At 34.0% G+C, this 21,602-nt stretch overlaps 1 protein-coding gene across 11 annotated transcripts in view; it reads right to left on the bottom strand.

The window, feature by feature from the left end:
- DMD (dystrophin) overlaps positions 1 to 21,602 on the bottom strand; it is a 2,399,796-nt gene that overhangs the window by 798,409 nt on the left and 1,579,785 nt on the right. For all 11 annotated transcript variants that reach the window (XM_007493357.3, XM_056797113.1, XM_056797116.1 and 8 more), the window contains one exon: positions 104 to 205. In XM_007493357.3, the coding sequence (XP_007493419.2) occupies positions 104 to 205 (102 nt within the window). The remainder of the gene's footprint in view (positions 1 to 103; positions 206 to 21,602) is intronic.

Genomic DNA, 21,602 nt, shown 5'->3' with positions numbered 1-21,602 from the left:
TTATTTCATTGATTATAAATAGACCACATCAGTGGCAAGTGTACAACACGGGAAGCATAACCCATTAGGTGGTAATGGATATTACTTGAGGTTGCTTCATTACCTTTACTGGCTCAGTGACTGATTTTTCCTTGTATAAATGCCACCCTTTAGACAAAATTCCTTCCACATCCGGCTGTTTAGCTTGAACTGTTGCTTCAATTTCCTGGGGGGAAAACACATAGTACAGATTAACTTCACAGTGCCAATAAAATTACTAACTTTAAATATCCTCTTGGAGGCTCCACATGTGGTGCTAAAAAAATAGCATCTGGGGGTAAGAGAAGGAATAAACATTGACAGAGAAACACAAGAAAAAAATTACCCAAAATAGGTGGGTCATGCCAGTCCCTGTGAAATACTCTTTAATATTCAGCTCCTGCTTATTTTGTTTTTCTTATGTTCCTTGATATATCCGTTGGTTAACTCTGTGTTACTATTCATCATACATCTCCCTGGATAATAGATATAGAGAAATAAGGGACCTCAGAAGCCATCCCATCTCTTTTTGTATATGTCCCAGGGAGCTTAGGTGATTTGTCCAAGGTCACACAGGTAGCAACTGTCAGACGTGGGATTTGTACCATGTCCTCTGGCTCCAATGACATTGTTCTTTACATAGTATCATTTGCACATAAATATAATTTATTGCTTTTTCATATATCACTCTGAGAACAAATGAAATATGCCATTTCTACATAGTTCAGTTATGTTATTAGCAAGAATAACTTGATTTTCCATCTCTTGTATAAGTCTATCTTGGCTTTAGATTGTCATAATGAACTTCTAAGCAACAATCAAATAATTCATTTTGTATCACTAATTTTTTAAAAGGATGAGTACATGCTTTAAATGTAATTTCTTTGGGTTCAGAACTATGATTTCATGGATATAGGGAATTCCCAGTTAGGAGATTATTTCTACTAGTGCAGATTATCAAATTTTCTCCAAATTATCTCAAACAGTGAGAAAAGTTTTTCATCCTTACTTTCTGTCTTAGAATCGATACCAAAGTATTGGCTTTAAGGCAGAAGAGCAGTAAGGGCTAAGCAATTGGGGTTAAGTGACTTGCTCAGGCTTACATAGCTAGGAAATATCTGAGACCAGAGTTGAACCCAGGACCTTCCAACTCTATCCTTGGCTCTCTATTAACCTAGATGCCTGCCCCAGCAACAATTGTAAGTGATTTGCTCAAGATATCAGAAATTGGACTTGACTCCAAATCTACTCAAGTTTTAGGCTGATCCTCTTTCTACAGCAACATGCTGGTTCTTTTACTAATTAAGAAACCATATATTGCCCAGCCTTATGAAAAGGTTTAAGTGAATTTCTTTGGTGATTTAAAATTGGGGAAAGTGAATGCCTTGTCCAGATATTTGATTATGAGGTAGCTCATTAGAACAGCTTTCTGACCCCCCACTGAAGAAAGAACATAGTGAAATGGGCATACATTTAAGTTAAAGGAAATAAAGTTAAATATTTTAAAGGGGTTTTTGGAAAGAATACTCTTTAAACACCAGAAAAATTAGAACACTAGAGAAATCATTAATCAATGAGAAGCATTAGAGAACTTTTCCTGATTAGTCAAGATCTACTATTCACTTTCAATCATCATGTAGAAATCATCATAGCCTCATTATCATTCACACACAAATACAAACATTTATGATTACATGTACACATATGGATGTATATATATATATATACATACATATATATATACACACTATTTTAAAATGTGTGCTCCCTCTGTATGTATTCTGTTCAATTGATTTATGTGTCTCTTATTCCCCCCCAGAAGGATTTCCTCTTATGGGTACTATATGCATCCTGGAATGCTTTGTAGAGTGTCATGAATAATAGAAGACTAGACTCAATATTTCCTCTTCAGGAAAATGAGTTGTCAGGTATCCCTGACCCTGGCGAAATAATGATGAGTCAGAATCAGGATGTATACAAGCAGCAAAGTATATGGAAGTTTTAATTTATAACCAAGTAGACAGAGGCAAGGCAGATAAAAACAAATTCACAGAGTACATCCAATCCAGGATCTAGAGACATGCTATAAACTAGTCTGAAGTAGGTTCTTAACTTTTTTTGTATGTATCATAGACCCCTTTGGCAGTCTGGCAAAGTCTATGAACCCATTCCCAGAACCATGTTTCTAAATAATTGAAAGAAATGGTAAATTTCAAATGAAGGTTAGTGAAAATAAAAATGCAAATTTTTTTTCTCATCCAAGTTCATGGACCCCATGTTAAAAATCCTTGATCTAAAGGAATAAGATAAGGACAACCTAGAAAAGAAGATAAAGAACTTTTTAAAAAATTCTTTGTTGTAATCAATCCACACATTTATTCAGGACAAATTATTTTCAAGGCAATGTGCTAGGTTAGTTCTTGAATGCAAAGTCAAAAAATTAAATAGTTTCTGTCCTCATAAACTTACATTCTATTGGGAGAAAGTAATGGGCAGATAGATAAGACAATACAAAAGGTGAACTAAATAAACCCAAAATAACTTCACAGGTGTTCTAATAAATGGGGAGATCACACCAAAAAAAGGCTTTGTACACAGGAGATAGCATGAATCTATGAGGAAAGGAGAAACTGTAAGAGGAAGAGGTAAAGTGTGAGCATATTTCAAGTATGTATGAAAGAGACTTATGGTGGGGGTGGGGGTGGGGAACAAGATAGGCTAGAAAAGAGAATATTTAAGGGAGAGTAATATAAAAACAGTCTGGAAAGACTGATTGGAACCAGACAGTGGGGACCTTTGAATGCTAAAAAATGTGGGGGCAAAGAAGGGGTTTATATAAGAGTGGAATCCTGAATATTTTTCTAAAAACAATCTTGAGCCATTGAAACTTCTTGAGCAGAGGACTGAAAAAATCAGAATCATCCTCTAGAAATACTAATGTGGCAATTGTGTGAATGATAGAAGATTCTGGGATAGAATAGGCAGAAAACTATAAAGATCTAAATTAAGCTGAGAGTAGAGGAAATTAAAAGATGTTACTGGAGGGGAAGAATCAATAAGATTTTGTTATTAATGGGAGTTGACAAAAAGTCAAAAATAACTGGAAAGATGGTGGTATCCATAACACAATGGCCTTTTTATTTACACTCTGTGTATCAGTGGTCAAAGTGTTGACATGTTTTTGTATTCCTGGTCTAAACTCTGTATTGGACAGCCTGTAGTCAGGTAATACCCATAATCTTAGGGGCTGTCAGCTTCTTCTCCAAGAGGGGTGTTATTGTGGTTTCCTGTCTCCCAATTAGGCAGCCTAATCATACACACTATTAACTTGTCTACTGTCATTTGGATGTCCTACAATTTGAATTTTTAAGAGACTATGGGATTTAATTCAAATTCTATTTGCCTGAATAACAGATGTTGCCTTTGAGGTTGTCTACAGTTATAGTTCTTTGGAGAAAATGGTATTTCATAGTCTTCAACTGTATGACATCCCTGGAAGACTATTGGTATTCTTTTTTAATATTTTAAAATATTTTTTAAAAAAGACTTAAAGGTAATAGCACAAGGTTATTGAAACTACCATACAAATATGATCTGACTAGAGACTAGCTAATTATCTTTTATGGGATAGACATAATTCAAGGCAGTCCTCTAGAAGTATACTTTAGATACTGATACAAAAAGAGTCACTCATAGATCATCCAAAAATTAACAAAGTGAGATGTATTTAGTCATTGCAGAAGAATAATATTTGACATGAAATTCATATACATTGAGAAGTCCTTGAGTTGATTCATCTGAGCTTAGCTCCCTTCAAGATCTACTAGTGAAGCATCTAAGAACTGCTCCTGCTCTCCTGAAATACCAGACAACTTGAAGGGATAATGACAGTCTAAGTTCTTATAGTCTCCTAAGTCAACCAAGTCTCAAGGAATGTTTCAACATCTTTTAAGGGAAAAAATCACTTAAACTGCAAAGGAAAATGCTCCTACTACAATGTTCAGTATATACATACTGATAGACTAATTCTATGGAATCATTATCCAACTTTATTCAATAGTGTAGATCATTTATATTAATTCAATTGATTTTTACTGTGTGGATTATTTAACTATTCTCTGTTGGGTAGACTGCCTTTCAGAGAACTATTCATCACCAAAAATGAATTTGAATTTATCTTAACAGACAAGATATAACTGATGATTGATACAGGAATCATTTCAGGGTCATCTGTCTGCATGCAATCAGAACTAGATATAATAAAAGTCAATATCAGTAACATTTAGAAGATTAAAGATAAAGATGAAAAGAACCTTAAATGAGCTCATTGACAAAAAATGGAAAAAGAAAAGATATTTCTAAGCATCACAATTTTCTATAAATGATTAACTGATAAAAAAGATGTCATAACAAGAAGACCAAAAAAGCCTACAAACTCATTAGTCAGCAACCACTTTATCTATTTGCCAAGATATCACCTTTGTTAAAATATTTATGTAACTTTATTATTTCCCCAGGGAACTAAGCTAAGTTCATGACTGTAGGCATTTAATAGGGAAAGGGAGATTTTTGTATTACAAAGAGGGTGAGGAAAATTGGACTTGGTGTCAAACATTTACTAAGGGCTTAATAAGCAGTCCAGTAAATAATCCATAATTTAAATTTGGTGGTAGGAAAATTTAAAACATACATGTTAAACATCAAAGTAAAAATGGAATGTTTCAGTATGTCAGAGAGATGACCTGGATTCTCCAAGTCTCCAAAACTATTGAGATCAAGTATTAATAAACTGAACTAATAAGTATTAATAAATTGAAAAGACTTTTTTGAGGCTGTAGGACTGAATTTATATGGTGTATATTGTCAGAAAGTCAGCCTAGATCCAAAGTTTGGCCCCCAGGTGACCCCCTTTTTCAAATATAACCAATACACTGAAGTGTAGAATTGTAATTCTCATTCAGTAGAATACTCATATTGATGTTTCATGGACATTTTGAAATAATTAAGAAGTTTTTATTTTAGTTACTCTCCAAAATTTCTTAGTTAATATTGATTTTTAACAAGTTGCATTTCTAATTTTCTGTTTTTGATAAATTTGTGAACAAGGTCTTAGGAATTGCCTCTGAAGCTAAAAAAAATCAAATCATCTGTTAAAAACTAAACTTATTTGAATCTTAATAGATATATCCTACATTATCCATTTTAACTAAAAAATCTTCATTTAGGGAAGAAAAAATATCCACAACCATACTAAATAAGTAGAAAATATAGCTTTCCTAAATTCTTTGCAATGTGGCTTCTGTCCCCACCATTATCTCTCAAAGGTTATCAATGAACTTTTATTTATCACACTTGCTGAATTTTCTTTAGTCTTCTTTGTCTTTGATCTTGATGAACAATTTGACATTTTGGCCATTCTGTCCTTCTGACTACTCTCTCTTCCTAATTTTCCTCCCACCCCTCAAAAGGTGTCTTTTCTACAGACTTCAAAGATGCCTTTTCTCTCTGTACTTTCATCTTTAACAATCTATTTATTACTGTGCCTTCATTTTCCATCTCTATACAGATTACTCTAAAAACCACATTTCTAGCTGTGACCTCTCATATGAACTCCTGACCAATCTCTCCAAATGTCCATAGGATATCACCACTTTCAATTCAATATGTACAAAACTGAGCATATCATCTTCCTGACTAAATATGTTCCTCTTTCTGATTCCATTGAACCACACCTGCACATTGTAAACGTAGGCATTATATTTGACCCTTTCTTCTGCTCATTTTCATGTCTAATCGGTTATAGGTCCTGTAGATTTTATCCATCTTGCTCTCTGGTTTTCCCATAGCATATGCTATATTCCATAACCCAAGTACTGGGTGGATTGGTGAAGGATTAAGAAGATATTTAGAGTTATGTTATATCCTACAAGAAAATACATGATATCTAAGAAAATTTCTTGGGCATAATAATTCCTTATTTTTATGTTTTTTAATTGTAAAGGAAAATTCTCAACCATAATCTTTGGGCATTGTTTTTCTCCTGCTATTCTGTAAATCATTTAGTTGAGAGACATTTAACTACCCAGGTAACCTTAGGCAAATCGATTAATGCCTCTGGCTCTCAATTTTCTCTTTTATAAAAGGAGGGAGATTTGAAGAGTCTCTGAGATACTCTTCTTCTTTAGACCTATGAGAATGCAAAAGTAATGTGTTAACCAATAATTCTCCATTAACAAAGTTCTTGAATAACAAAATATATCAGGTAAAATAAGGGGGTTGAACTAGCTAACCCCTGAAATCCTTGCCAGCTCTGATTCCTTAGATCAATAAAACTACTTTAAAAAAACATTGACTCATGTGATTACTTTGGCTGGAAAGTGATGCTCCTACTGGGTGGTACATTCTCTATACCTTGGTTTGATTTGTTGTTGTATAGGCAGAGGTATCTAAAAATTGTGACGTGTCATTGTTGACCTTAAGACTCCCCTTTAAGTTCTTTCTCTGATTCCTAGAAGGGATAGATTTACCTCCTCGGTTCCAAGTACACTCTTGCTCTGTGACTCCTTCTCTTCCCCACGTCTCTTAAACAACCAAAGAAGCCAATGTCAGTCACTAAAGTGTTTATTTGGGCAGCTTGGTGTATAGAGTTCCAAGACTAGAGTCAGGAAGACTCATTCCTGAGTTCAAATTTGGCCTCAGACACTAACTTATTGTGTATCTCAGTTTCCTCATCTGAAAAAATGAGCTGGAGAAAAAATGGCAGATCATTCTGATATCTTTGAGGAGAGAATGCCAAACTCAAATGTTTATTAACTGATTACAGTTTAGTCTAATTGAAAGTCCAATGAATCATTTACATTTGCATTTTAATACTAGAAGTGGAGTCAGGAAGATGAGTTCAAATCTAATCTCAGACACTAATTGTATGAAGTTGCCTCTTTTCTCAACTGCAAAATGGGGTAATAATAGCACCTACATCATAGAGTTGTGAAGATTAAATGAGATAATATGTGTAAAATATTTAATTTAATATTTAATAAATGCTTATTTCCTCCCCTTGTCCCCAAATGTGAAATTAAAGCCTTTGCTTATGGTGAAGACAATATTAGCATCAAGTAGCTCATGGAAAATAGGGTAGGGCTGGGGCAAAAGTAAAATTACTTGTAAATTTCCCTAAAATTAAAGCAGATTTACTTCTTTTAAAATGATTTCCTTTTAGATATTTCCTAGTGGTGTGATTTTGGGCAAATCACTTAACCCCAAAATGCCTAGTTCTTGACACATTTCTGTCTTAGAATTGATACTAGGATAGAAGATAGGATTTTAAAAAGTGATTTAGTGAAAGAGGCAACTTAAAGTATTGGTGTTAAAGCTAGGAAGATTAGGCAAGTCACTTAACATCTCAGGGCCCTGGCAAACGTTTTAAGACCTCAAGTCAAAGCATGAACTGATTTCCCGCTGGTAGAGAAAGTTCTCTCATCCAAGAATTACCTATGTCAATGAAATCATAGTCAACCAAATTAAGATGGTGGTACAAGGTGAGGGATAGAGATGGGAATCACTCATTCTCCCTATATTAATCACTACTCTCCTAAGGAAGAAAAATTGGATGTTGGCAGGGAGACACAGGAAAGTACATCATTGTTTTTGCCTTTGACATCATAACATAGGTTAGCCTGCAAAACACTCATCTATAAGTTATCTTTCTTCTTCCTTCAATAACACAAATTATTTTCTCTAAGCAATCCTCTGTTACTCTTCCCTGAGATTCTCATATGCAAATTTCATACTTCCTAGCAAAACCTATATTATTTTAGATAGATTTTAATGATATTTGCCAATCATAAATGTCTTTTTCTGATCCAGAATTTGTCTCATGGCACCTATAACACTTCTATATTTGAGAACAAAATTTCTGATAATAAAGTATGCCACTACAATATATACTTTTCATTAATAAAGGAATGCTACTGTGGATAAATAATGATATAGAGAGGAAAAAAGGTGGCATGTATATGAGGGTGATGACTCTATTTTCCACTAGAGATACATTTTGAATATAAAAATAACTTCTTCTAAAGGTAATAGAAATGAAGCTTTCATTATGCAAGAAAAAGTTATTCCAAGGAAATTTAGAATTTGGCATTATGGATTATCTGACAAAAAATATTTGTTACCATAATCAGAAAGAAGAAGCAATTATCTGCAGAGGAAAGGAGTAGCTATAGCCAGCAACCGTGAAAAAGGTCTTTTTCCTTATTGGGACTTCCATGGAATGCAACAAGGCAAAACAAGAGTTTCATTGCTGGAATTTAAAGAATAGCCCCATTTACCCTTTCAATGCTGGAGAAATTTGATGAAAATGGCAAGATGTTCTATGGTTTTCCTTGTCTGTAATTATTTGTGTTTTATTATATGTGCACCTAAGGAAGAATTTATTATTAGATTATGCTGTAAATTGCTTGAGAACATCTTGTAAAAATGTATATATAATATGACTGAAGCTGAAAGAATGCTAAAACATCAGGGATGGATATGTTAGAAGTTCATCAAAAATGCATCCTTGATGGCACCTTGCTAGCCATTTACTCTTCTTTTTGGTGGGTGTGCCAATGTTAAATGCCTCTGGACTAGAAAATCAGAGATGGAAGAACCCTGGCAGTAATTATATAACATTTAGTGGTTCTAGGTGATTTGACACCCCTCACCTTTGAAGATAGAGAAGGAAGAGTAAGATTAATATTCATTTAAGAGGGGGTCAGGGGCAGCTGGGTAGCTCAGTGTATTGAGAGTCAGGCCTAGAGATGGGAGGTGCTAGGTTCAAATCTAGCCTCAGACACTTCCTAGCTATGTGACCCTATATAACAAGGAGCTAGATTGTGTTTGGGGAATGCTTTCCTCCAATGGTCTGCTCTAACTCAAATGAGATGTTAGGGAGTAGAGAAGAGAGTCACAAGTCTGTTTCCTTCTCTTTTCTGTTTTTGAAATGCTTCCTTAATGAACCCCTTGGAGAAATCCCTAGCTTTTCCTGAATAAAGCAAATATCCTTTCTCCCATTCTAGCTTGGGAAGTTAGGGGTCAATGGGTCATAGAATGCTGGGTCTGGAGTCAGGAAGTCTCATATTCCTGAGTTCAAATCTGATCTTAGACATTTACTAATTGTGTGATGCAGGACAAGCCACTTAACTCTGTCTTAGTTTCCTCATCTATAAAATGAGCTGAAGAGGGACACGGCAAAGGATTCCAGTATCTTTGTTAAGAAAATGTTAATTGAAGCCACAAAGAAACAGAAATGTCTGAAAATGACTAAAGAACTCCAGACTGGTTCCTGGGTGAGGAGTCATTAATTACCAGAGAAAGAAATGATAAATATAAATAAGCAAGACAGTTTTATATAACACATATATTTTTATCAAATGATGCCTTCTCAGGTGGAGGAGGGGAGAGGGAGTTAATTAATATGGGTATTTTAATGTACAAATGAAAAAAGAATAATGTTATTTTTCAGAAGGCTGATGAAAATGGAAGGAAAAGGGACTGGAATGAACTTTAAAAGATCCCTCCCCCCAACCATGTACCTCCTCCCCATTTCCTGGAAGAGAACAGAGAACTGCCTTCATAATTATCCATGTTCATAAATGCCATTTGGCATCAACAGGAATGTCCTGGAGACTGACATGAGTGGAGATCAGGTATCAATGAAAATGTTAGGCTCTGAGCAGATGCATGCTTCACTTAGCAAATGAAGTACACACACCTGCAAAAGGTGTGCTTGCCAAATTAGCACTGTAGTTAATATTTACAAATTTGACTATATGGCAAAAATATTTCTTAAATTAACACTCTGAAACCTATTGATCAAATAAATAAGTATTCACATTCTGTGAATCTTTATCCTATTAAAATGTCCATTATTTTAATAATCCTTCTTTTATGATATAATGGAGGTTTTAATTACTTTTGGGAGATTTACTTTTGGTAGCAAAGATTGGGAGTGAGTGATATGAAACATATTCTCGATTTAATTCTTTGTACATACTTTTGGTTGGCTGATTTTTTGAGAAATATTTAATTTCATGCAACTTTGATAAATGACGTTAGAAAAGCCATTCTGAAGATGTATCTCTACAATTTGCCTTACTACATTTATTTGCCTTATGAATTTATTGGTTAAAAGACTGTTCAGCTACTTGGGACCAGATATTATTGCTTAAAGGGTCAGCAGCTGTAAATAACATTAACTGCACTTAAAATATTCTTTAGTAGGTTTCTTTGAACTGAATGTGCAGAAAATATGCTATGAAGTAGCCTCAGACTATTCTATACCCAAATGAATTGATGCATTTAGAATTCTGAATATTTCTCATTAAATCCTTACAACTTACAGAAATAGTACTTTTGGAAGAGCATGAAGAAAATCCCAAATAACATATTTGCTAAAATTAGACTAAGTATTTTGGTAATGATGATAGTTTGTGAAGAAATCATCAGGAATGAATTCTCTACGTGAATCATAAAACACATTTCCTAAAAGTACATTAAGCCTTCCTGAACTAAGGAACTGCTAAGATACCTTTCCATGGTGAAGAGGTGTTACTGGGTTCTACAGTGCCATGCCAATGGACTGTGAGCTATGGCAGATCCTACCAAATGAGAATAGGAAAAAGGTAGCACTTTGAGGGCACAAAATTAAATAAAATTTGGGTTTTGTATACCTAGTTCCTATCATATGAGGGTTGCTCAATAAATATTTGTTGAATGAATGAATAAATGAAACTGCATTTATGAAATGTTTACTATGTGCCCAGCATTGTGTACACATAGCTCAAGCATTGGAGAATGTAAATAGAAAATGTGAAACAGCCTCTGTTCTCAAGGAGTTCAGATTTTAACTATGAAGTCTACAGATAGACGACAAGTTTCTTGTCTCAGGATCCACACAGATGAGTTGAGAGAAACTAACTAGCAGGCTGGCTGCCAGGTAATGAACTAATTTTGTCATAGAAATTCATGAACCATCTTACTCAAACATGAAGGAATTATACGTGGACACTGAAGAAATAAAAAAAAAATTCTTGAAGCAAATATATTATATTGATTATTTATTTTATGATCTATTGGTGCAACTATGCAACTTCTAGAGCATAATATGGGAGAAATCCAATCTCTGCCATATCTGCAGGGAAAAAAAAATCTACCATCCACTTCAATCTTATGGATCAGTTTTCTCTATGGGTTTATGACCAGCAGGCCAGAATTTACAAATTAAAAACTAGACAAAGTCTTTTTTTTTGTCTTCAAAAGTGCCCTAACCCCAAAATAAAGGCAGGATCCTGAAACAGTTGAGTTTATATTTTCCTAACAGAGATAGAGATTAAAGCCTTAAGCATCCTTGGTAGAGTGTTAGAGCAGACTTCCAAGAGTAAGTTGGGGTAATGACAAAAACTGGGTAGGCCTGGACGTTTTGTAACTTTCACTGCTAGACAAAATATATACATTAATGAGATAAGAGTTCCAGAAAATTACCTATCACATCTTTGGAAATCCATTTTCCTAGTCCATCATTATGTGATCTATAAAGTACTATAAAAAATATAACTATGAAAATAGACAATTAAAAGTGTCTTTTTAAAGTACAGCCTGTATAACTTTCAGTGACATCCAGAATGGAATTTTTAAAGAATTTTGAAGATAATTATGTGATATAGTGGAAAGAGAATTAGATTTGGAGTCAGAGGACCTTGGTTCAAATCCCTTCTCAGTCATTACTACCTGTGTGTCAGTGGGTAAATCATTTGACCCCATCTGGTCCTCAGTTTTCTCACTTATAAAATGAGAAGATTGGACTAGTTGACCTGTGAGGTTCTTTCTAGTTTTAAATCTATCATCTTAAGAACCTCCCTCTTAATGGAACATGACTTATGTATAATTTCCTAAACAGCCCTGGATTTCTTAAGTCAAGTTAACATCAGGATCATATATATATATATATATATATATATACTATAAGAGTATTGTTCAGTCATTTCACTCATGCTTGACTCTTTATTTGGGGTTTTCATGGTGAAGATGCTAGATGTCATTTTCTTCTCCAGCACAATTCTACAGATGAGAAAAAACTAATGCAAATACAGTGAAGTGACTTGCCCGCAGTCACACAGGCTGAATTTGAACTTCAGTCTTCCTTTTTCTAGGCCTGGCACTCTATCCACACACAAAAGACATATTTCTATGCTTTTTTATCTAAGTTTAAAAGATAAAATTTCTAAAAGATAAAAAATCTCTAAAAGGTGAAAAAAAGATAATCTCTAGTTCTCTAGAATTCCATGCCATACTGTTAAAGAAATGGCTTGTTTTCATGAGGTAATATGTAATAATTTATCATTAATACTGACTAGGGTAAGTCCTGTACTCTACTTTTGACTTTGGCACCATTTTTTCATTTTAATGAGAGCAAACATTCAGCATCTTGGAGTCATTATTTGCTGATCTCAGAAGGAGCATGTGACCTAATGTCTTAAAAAATATATTGATGAGCCTTTTTGGAGGTACTATGGGAGGGAATGGACACATATGGAAATGTGACCTTAAATCTATTTTCCATATAACTTTATCTTGTACATTGTAGTAATTTAGTAATTGTACTGCTATGATGATTTATTTTTTTCCCTCATAAGCATAATATTAACAGCCTATCTTAATGGAGATGATGTCTTTCCCCAAATGTTCTAGTATAGCTAAGATGACTAAAAGATTCTCCTAATGATCACTTTGTCATTCAGAAAACCAAGTCTGAATGAGGTCATTATTTTCACTCTACACATCAAGAGAAAGGACACCCTAACTCTCTCAGTTTAGTTTCAGACTCCATTTTCCCAAGTGTCAGTGGTTTAGGGTTTGCTCATTCACTTTATTATTTATTTATTAAACTCTCAACTTAAGTCTTTATTTCAATTCTAAGACAGAGGAGTGGCAAGCACTGGGCAATTGGGGTTAAGTGACTTACCCAGGGACACCCAGCTAGGAAGTGTCTGGGGCAGATTTAAACCCTGCTTCTCCCAACTCCAGGCTTGGTTCTCTATCCACTGTTGTAGCTACCTGACCCAAATCATTCACTTTAAATGAAATTTTCCTACTACTTGTCTATCCTGACAACTGCTATATATTCAGTGCATATATAATAGTGTTTAAGTGTTCTGAAATTTACAGATAAAAATTACCAAAACAATCTTTGGGATCTTTTCCCTTCTTCTTCTTCTGTATGTATGTATGTGTGTGTGTGTGTGTGTGTGTGTGTGTGTGTGTGTGTGTGAGAGAGAGAGAGAGAGAGAGAGAGAGAGAGAGAGAGAGAGAGAGAGAGAGAGAGAGAGAGAGAGAGAGCGCTCAGGCTATCTCTCATCCTATATACAAATTGTTTGCTACAAAGGGCAATAAGAAACTAAAGCTGAAATGGAATCAATATTGTGTTAAAACCTGACTTCTCTGGCCTAGATTGTCAAGCAGTTCCTGACAAATGAAGGTTGATGGATGGAAAAATACTGCATTCCTTAGTTCAGTTTCTCCCTCATTTTCCTCATGCCAGGTGAATGTTCTTTTATTTATCTACAATTAGGTTTGCTCAGCCACTGCTCTGCTGGTATTTCTCAGGCTGTCAAGCACATACCAAATTGATTGAAAAGGACTGGCAGGTTCTCTATTTCTATCCTGAGTTAATCAAGGCTGTGCCACAAAAAGGAGAATTTTTATAATGTAGAGATTTATAGATTTTTTAAAATATTGTCTGCATAATATAATATTAACTTCTTAAATGTCCAATATTATGATACTAAATAATAGTCAACCAGGTTACATATGTAGCATCTGCAAAGCTTGATAATTGGGTGCACTAAGTAAAATATAGAACTAAAAATTACTAAATGTTACAAATCACTCACATAAGGCTTTCTTATTATGCCTCCACATTTAGGGCTTAGAATCAAAAATTTGTTAAATATTGGTGAACAGATTATTAACTAATGATTTATAATAACAGACTAGAATAGAATAACTTATAAAACGTATAGACATCAAGTGTTTTCTTAAACTATGATGTATTTACTATGATAATTATTATTGGAAAAGAAGACATATCGTCCTAAAATTTCACCAGCATTACCAAATTTCAGAAATGGCAGGGTCTTAAAAGATCAAATAGGTAGGAATCCCCTCTACAAGATTTCAGACAAGTACATGATTGTCTAGCATTCACTTGAAGGTTCAGTGGTGGGGAATTTGGTATGTTTTGAGGAAGGCAATCTTATGTGTGGATAGATTTAAATGTTTGATGTGATTTTTTTCCCCTTTAACAAAGTACAGATCAGTTTCTCTACAAGTACCACTCACTGTACCTAGGCCTGCCGTCTGGAGTCAAGACAGATGAGTCTAATTTTGGGGGGGAAAGAGAATGAGGGAACAGGCTGGAGTTGTAAAGACAAATTTTACCCACTTCCAAACTTTGTTGAGGTTTAGTCCTGCCCTTGAGATTAAAAACAAACAAACAAACAATATTGCAACCATTTTAAAACCATCGTTAACATTTCTATTAAGATAGTAGAACAAAAGTATGTTTTCACTCCCATTATTTTCATAAAGTGGTTATGGTGCTGAACATGTAGTCAGGAAGATGTAAGTTTAAATTCTGATATAGGCATTGTCTAACTCTGTGATGCTGGAAAAGTTATTTAATTTCTCAGACATGATTTCTTCATCTGAAAGTTGGGCTAATACTAATAGCCACTTCCCATGGTTGTTATGAGATTCAAAGGAGATAATGTATATAAGGCACTTCTCAAACTTTATATAAATACTACCTATTGTTGTCATTGATGATATTGACAAAATAGTAAGACTAAAATGTGATCTGGATTTCTTCAGAGAAGTGAGGTGATACTTGCCTTCATTTTTTTGTTTGTTTGTTTTAGTCTTAGGATAAAAAGAAAATACTTATAAAGTATGTATAAAATTCAACTGGAAAATGTTGCAACAGAAAGTTTTAAATAAAAACCAAACTTCTCTACCCCTATTCCAGAAATTTAGAAAGTCTTAAAAAACAAGCATATAATACTCAAAATAAATCTTCTCAAGGTAATCTCTGCAGAAAGGGGGGGAAATCCAGGACAGACTATATTATTGATTCCATACTCCAAATCCCTTATTTCAACTTTAAAATGTATTGCAAGTACCAGTCCCACACTTCCTTCCAAAACCTGGTTCCATGGGCTCCATTTAGAAGCTGCTACAACAGTTGCTAATTTAAAGAAATTTGGATACTCTCTATAGGTCAGGTGGACTATTATCAAAGGTTTTTTTGTTTACCTCAAGAGTATTAATATGAACAGCCTTCAAGGACTCTGAGTGGTAGGAAGACACCATAAAAAAAAAACTAAAGAAGGAAGTAAATAATAGTGTATTTGCATTAAAGGTAGGAAACTATAACAAAAGTTATTTAGGACACTTCAGGAAAAAAAAGATAAAGGAAATATTACATAAAATACTATATAAGAAAATGCAATAGGAAATAGTAGAGAAAAATAAAAAGATAGCATAGTTAGAATCGCAGATACTATATTTCTGTATATATATATATATACATAGTTAGAATCACAGATAAATATATCTTACCTGGAGAAAAGAAACAGAAATAGCCTGAGTGGTCATAACATAACGAAGCTAGTTTCTTTTGCTTTATACCACATTTCATGTTATAAGAATTAATTAAAGTAGTATTACCAGAAGTATTACAAGCAGAAAATACACTGAAAATTGATTGATTCCACAGTTGACAAAATAGGATCACTAGATATAATGCATGAAGAACTGTGATTGCAAAGCTTCTGAGCTCCAAGGTCAGCAGAATATTGCAAGAGACTGGAAGAACAGTCACATTATCTAGAAACTCCAGTTAGAAATGTGCTGGACTTCTCTACCATGATGAAGTAAAGAAAATACTGAACTATAAGTGAAAGACAGTGAAGAGATCATTGTCTTTGGAAGCATAGGCTATAGGTTTGAATAATGCCTCTGTTACATTATATATCTGACCCTGGGCAAGTACTTACCATTTCAGGATCTTAATTTACATATCCATAAAAGGAGGAATTGAAAAAAATAGACTACAAGTTTTCCTCCAGTACTAAATATACAATTCTCTAAAAAGCCAAAGCTTGCATCAACTTATAATAACTTATTATTCAAAGTTCAAGATCCTCTGAGGGGGAAAAAAGGGACTTTATTTTTAAACAAGAGGGGGGAAAGGACTTTTTAATAGAATGATGACTGAAGCATTCTTGGGAAACATATTTCTATTACTAGAGATTAAATTTAATTTTTACAGATTTCAATAGGCAAACTAAGAAAGGTAAGTAATCTTGAGTACCAAGAAAAGGTAAAATGAAGATGCAGTGATTGCATCCTAGATAGAAAAGAGACTTTCCTATTCTGGAAGGCAATTTGGAATTATGCTCAAAAAACTTTAAAAGAATGCATGTCCCTTTAATTCAGTAATACCACTACTGGGTTTTATATCCCAAGGAGATTTTTTTTAATGGGAAAGGTTCTGTTTGAACGAAAATATTTATAGCTGTACTTTTTGTGGTGTCCAAAAATTAGGAAATGAGGGTGTATCCCTTGACTGGGGAATGGCTGAACAAACTATGGTTTAGGATGGTGATAGAATACTATTGTGCTATAAGGGATGATAAACTGCTTGATTTCTATAAGAACTAGAAGGATCTCCATGAACTGATGTAGAGTGAAATAAGCAGAACCAGGAGAACACTGACTGTACACAGTAACTGAAATATTGTGGGACAATCAATTGTAATTGACTTTGCTACTAAAAGAAATGCAGTGATCTAATACAAATGTGAGGGATTTATGAGAAAGAATGCTATCCACATCTAGAGAAAGATCAGAGGGAGAAAACGTATGATTTGGGGTTTTGGTTTTAAAAGATAACTACAAAAATGAATAAGATGGAAATAAGATTTGAATATGAATATATGTATAACCCAGTAAAAGTGTGTGTCAACTGCAGGAGGTGGGAGAGAAGAGGGTAGGGAGACAACAAGAATCATGTAACCATGGAAAAAAATATATAATAAAATTAAATTTAAAAAAAAAAGGCTTACTCTTTTAGAGTCTAACCAGCTTGGAGGGTCAATAAGGGAAACTAAATATTGGGCATTCAGAACAAAAATGGTCAATCAATAAGCCAGAAAGACACAAAAGAAAAAGAGGGGAAGAAGAAGGAGTTCATTTTTTTAAAAAACAAGGAGATACACAATAGAAAACTTTCAAACATAGAAGTGAGCTGGGACCTCTTAAGTCTTATTTAAGTCTGCTTATATAGAGTACTGATTACAAAAGAAAAAGGAATCAAAATTCATTGATTCTAGTCTGGGCTGGCAGAAGTTGAGGAGGAGGGAAAAAATAGAAAAACAAATACCTATTGCTGGAAAAAAAATATTGCTTTTTTGATGAAATAGTATAATTCTAGAATTTTTAAATGGTACATAAACTACCAGATAAAAATAGGTTTGTAACTATGTGCCTTGTTTCTAAAGAAACTGATAAAGTAGCTTGTAGAATAAGGAAAGGTAGCAATCCTTAATAAAATGTGGAGAACTCAGATATATAGAGAGGTATGGTCAAATGAAGGTAGTATTTCTTTGTATGATTCCCATGGAAAGACAATCATTTTTGGTACTATATGTTGACACACTTCTAATAGTGCCCATTTATCGTATTTGGTCAAATTTGTCCTATTCTGAAGCTTATACTGATAAAGATTTAAGTCATTTTCTGGTATTCTTCATGTAGCTATTAAACTTAGATCCTGAAATGTATTATGCAGGTATTAGAAATATACAGTATAATGATGATTCATAGAGCATATCAAAGTAAATTTATATTTTTATATTTAGGCTAAAAGTTAGGGTATTGATATTTTGATTGAATAAAGGAAACTATGAATCACTTCTATGGCTTCAAGAGTGATCCAACTTTAGATCAATTCAAGGTTTATTTTTATTATTATTGAATGAACATTTGTTACCATACTGAATTTATGGTCCATTATTCTCCAAAGCATTTTATTTTTGTTAAATTCTTTCCCACTTGGTAACTGGAATAAAAATTAAATGTTGATAAAATTAATGTTTTTTTAAATCAACTAAACATAGTGATTATTTAAAAAGTACAGCTAATAAATCCCAAACCTCATAGTTTCTGCAATTAGGAAAAGAATATAGAAAAAATAATATTTTAAAATTCTTTCTCTCACATTAAATGTGGATCTGTTATGTTTCACTTTAAGGACTCTAACCAGGCTGCCATAGGTTGTTTTTATTTCACAGATATTTCTGTGTCATTTCACTATGGTCATCTAAACACTCTTATCTTACACATTGTTCACATTTCTAAAATCTCTTGAAAAGTTGCTCTCACTTCCAAGTCCTCTATAAATTTCAGTCCAACAAGAAATATATATATATGTGTGTGTATATATATATATATGTACATATACATATATATTTAATGAAGTGTGTTTGAGATATAATTTGTAAGTGTGAAGATTGGATTTGGCTCTCCCTTGATTATAAAAATGAAAATACTTAATTCTCCCCTAATTGTGAAGATTAAATTGTAATCCCTGTCTATTTTTAGAGCACGGTACTTAAAAGTTAAGTATGGAGAACTACCCATTTAGATCTAATCACCAAAAGTGCAAATATTCCACTTAATCATGAAGTAGGAGGTCTGTGACCCACATGTGTGATAGTAGATGACGAATCAGAATTGACTAACTGCCTTCTGGGCAGTCCTGGAGCAGAGCACCAACTATGTTTGGTAGATGTGGAATTAAGGGAAGGCACAGGAAGTGATACAAGAGAAAATATCTTTAAAAGGGGCTATAACTTCCTGTGAGACTCAGTTCTTCATTTTTGGAAATGGAGATGGGAATCTTGGAGTGGAACTTCATGTGAGAATTCAATTGAGTTGAGGCTGGTGAAGAGGGGCAGTAGAATTTGCTGACTAGACTGACACTTGGTGAGTGAAAAGCTGACTGAATTGCTGGATTTTCTGAACAGACTTCCCAGGTCCTTGGCTTTTCCAAGGCCGGCTGAAACTAATTCTCCCTGCCCAGAGGGGCCAGGAGTAGTGCTCAGGCTAGATAGCTTACTTTAACCTCTCTCTGATTTCTTCGCTCTTTCTACATTTTGTAAATAAATTATAAATAATCTCTTCAGTATTAATTAAATTCCTGGCAACCAAACTCTTAAATAATCAAGTCCAACACTTTAAAAAATAACCCATATGTCAGGCACTATACAAAGCATTACGAATCCAAAGATGAAAATGAAATTGTCCCTGTCTTCAAGAAGCTTGTAATTCCTTCATGAGAGAAAATGTGAACTTAGCTGGGAATACAAGAATAAAACAATGGAATTAGGGAGTAGCAGCAAGGATTTCACAAATAACATAGTGCTTGAGTTGAGAGGCAGAGATGGGGAGGGAGTACATGCCAGCCATATGAGATAGTCAATACAATATCCTACAGAAAGAACATGAAGTATTTTACATAGGAATATGGCAAGAAGACCAATTTGACTCTAACAAAGAATGTGGTAAAGGCAGACATATATAATAAATCAGGAAAGGCAGGCTGAAGAATGATATAATGGATGTTAAAAGTCAAATGGAATATTTGTAAAATGTTTAATCCAATCTAATTACTAATAAGGAATCAATGGTATTCATTTAGAAAAGGAATAATATAGTCAGACCTGAGTTTAGGAAAATGCTTTTGATATCTATATAGAGTATGGACTAGAATTTGGAGACTTGTGACAGGATATTATAATAATCCATGTGTGATGAGATTCCACCAATATCCCAAGGTGGTTTTAGTATCAGAGAGGAGGGATGCATTTGTGGAATACCCATGCTTCTCAGGCATAAACTGGATGAAGAAGGAACAGACAGATAGGTAGGAGAACTAGAAGAGAATGCTGTCCTAAGAATCCAAGGAAAAGAGAGGATCAAGGAGAAGATGGCAATGGACAGTGTCAGTGACAGATAAGTGATGAGTCAGTGACTGAGAGGTCAAGAAGTGTGAGGTTGAGAAAAGATCATCATATTTGGCAATAAAGTGTCCACTAGTAACTTTGGAAGAGAGTAGCTTCAATTGAATGAAAAAAGTCAGAAGTCAGATTGTAGAAGAGTTAAGAAGAAAGTAAAAGGAGGGGAAGTTGAGGCATCTATTTTAGATAGACTTTTCAAAGAATTTAGCCATAAGAGGCAGGAGACAGATGAGATGGTATTTAGTGGTAATGAAAAGATCAAATGAAGATTTTTTTGAGATGAAGAAAACATAGGTATACCTGTCACTTAACCTCTTTGGAACTATTCTCATCTGTAAAATAAGGGGATTAAATAAGATGAACTCTGTGGAACTTTTCAGCACTATAGCTATGTTCCTCTGAGCTATAATCTTTCCGCTGTACTCCAGTTCTACACTCCCAACTGCTTATTGGCTATCTCTATCTTGACATTTCTGTGCATTATATGTACAAATACATACACAGGTGTACACACATATACAGATATATGTTTATGTATATGGTACATTGGATGCACCTTGCTGGTGCATTGGATTAAGTGCCAGGGGAGTCAGGAAGATGCATCTTCCTGAATTCAAATAGGGCCTCAGACATACTAGCTGTGTGACTCAGGGCAAGTCATTTAATTTGTTTGTCTCAGTTTCCTCAACTGTAAAATGAGCTGGAGAAGGAAATGGCAAACCATTCCAGTATCTTTGCCAAGAAAATCCCAAATAGGATCAAAAAGAGTCACAAAATGGAAAAAACACCAAGAAACCAATATATATGTATCTATAGATAGATATATTGTAACTATTTTTAATGAGTATATTCATTTAATTAGGACAAATAAAAAGCATAAGATTTAAAATCTCTATATTTTTAGCTAAGTTTCTACTTCCAGACTTGACAGTGAGCAATAGAGGTAGCATAAGAGCAAGAGAGAAAGATGGGGGTGGGGGGGAGGTCCTAAGAATAGATTCTTTACTATATCCTTGGCCTATATGTTGTTTTTAAGTCAATCTTTGGATAGTAGTTCATGCTTATAGCACTTTTTTGGGGTGTTAACATTTATCTTTCAGCAATTTGGCCTTATATATAAAGATGTAAAGCACTCTATTCACTTCATTTCCTGATATATGACAAATTCTTTCCCCAGTGTAATGCTACAATGAGGTTTTTCAACATTTAAATTGTAGACGAATAAAACAATGGAGGAACAGACAACCATGACCCTTATAAGTACCACTTTCACATAATCAATGTGTTTAATAATCTAAATAATTTTAGAGAAAAGACAAGAATTCTGGTAATGCTTTTCTTTTTCAAGTGTTAAGAGAGGCTCTTTAAAAATATACATGATAATTCAGTAGCTTTAGCTATAAAAAAATCACAGAATCCCAAAGTAAAAAGATACTTTAAAGATAATCTAGACTAAGACCT

Source organism: Monodelphis domestica, chromosome 4 (assembly GCF_027887165.1).
Source record: "Monodelphis domestica isolate mMonDom1 chromosome 4, mMonDom1.pri, whole genome shotgun sequence".
Lineage (NCBI taxonomy): Eukaryota > Metazoa > Chordata > Mammalia > Didelphimorphia > Didelphidae > Monodelphis > Monodelphis domestica.
Note: the sequence above shows the minus strand (reverse complement) of the source record. Positions and strands in the feature narration are given on the sequence as shown.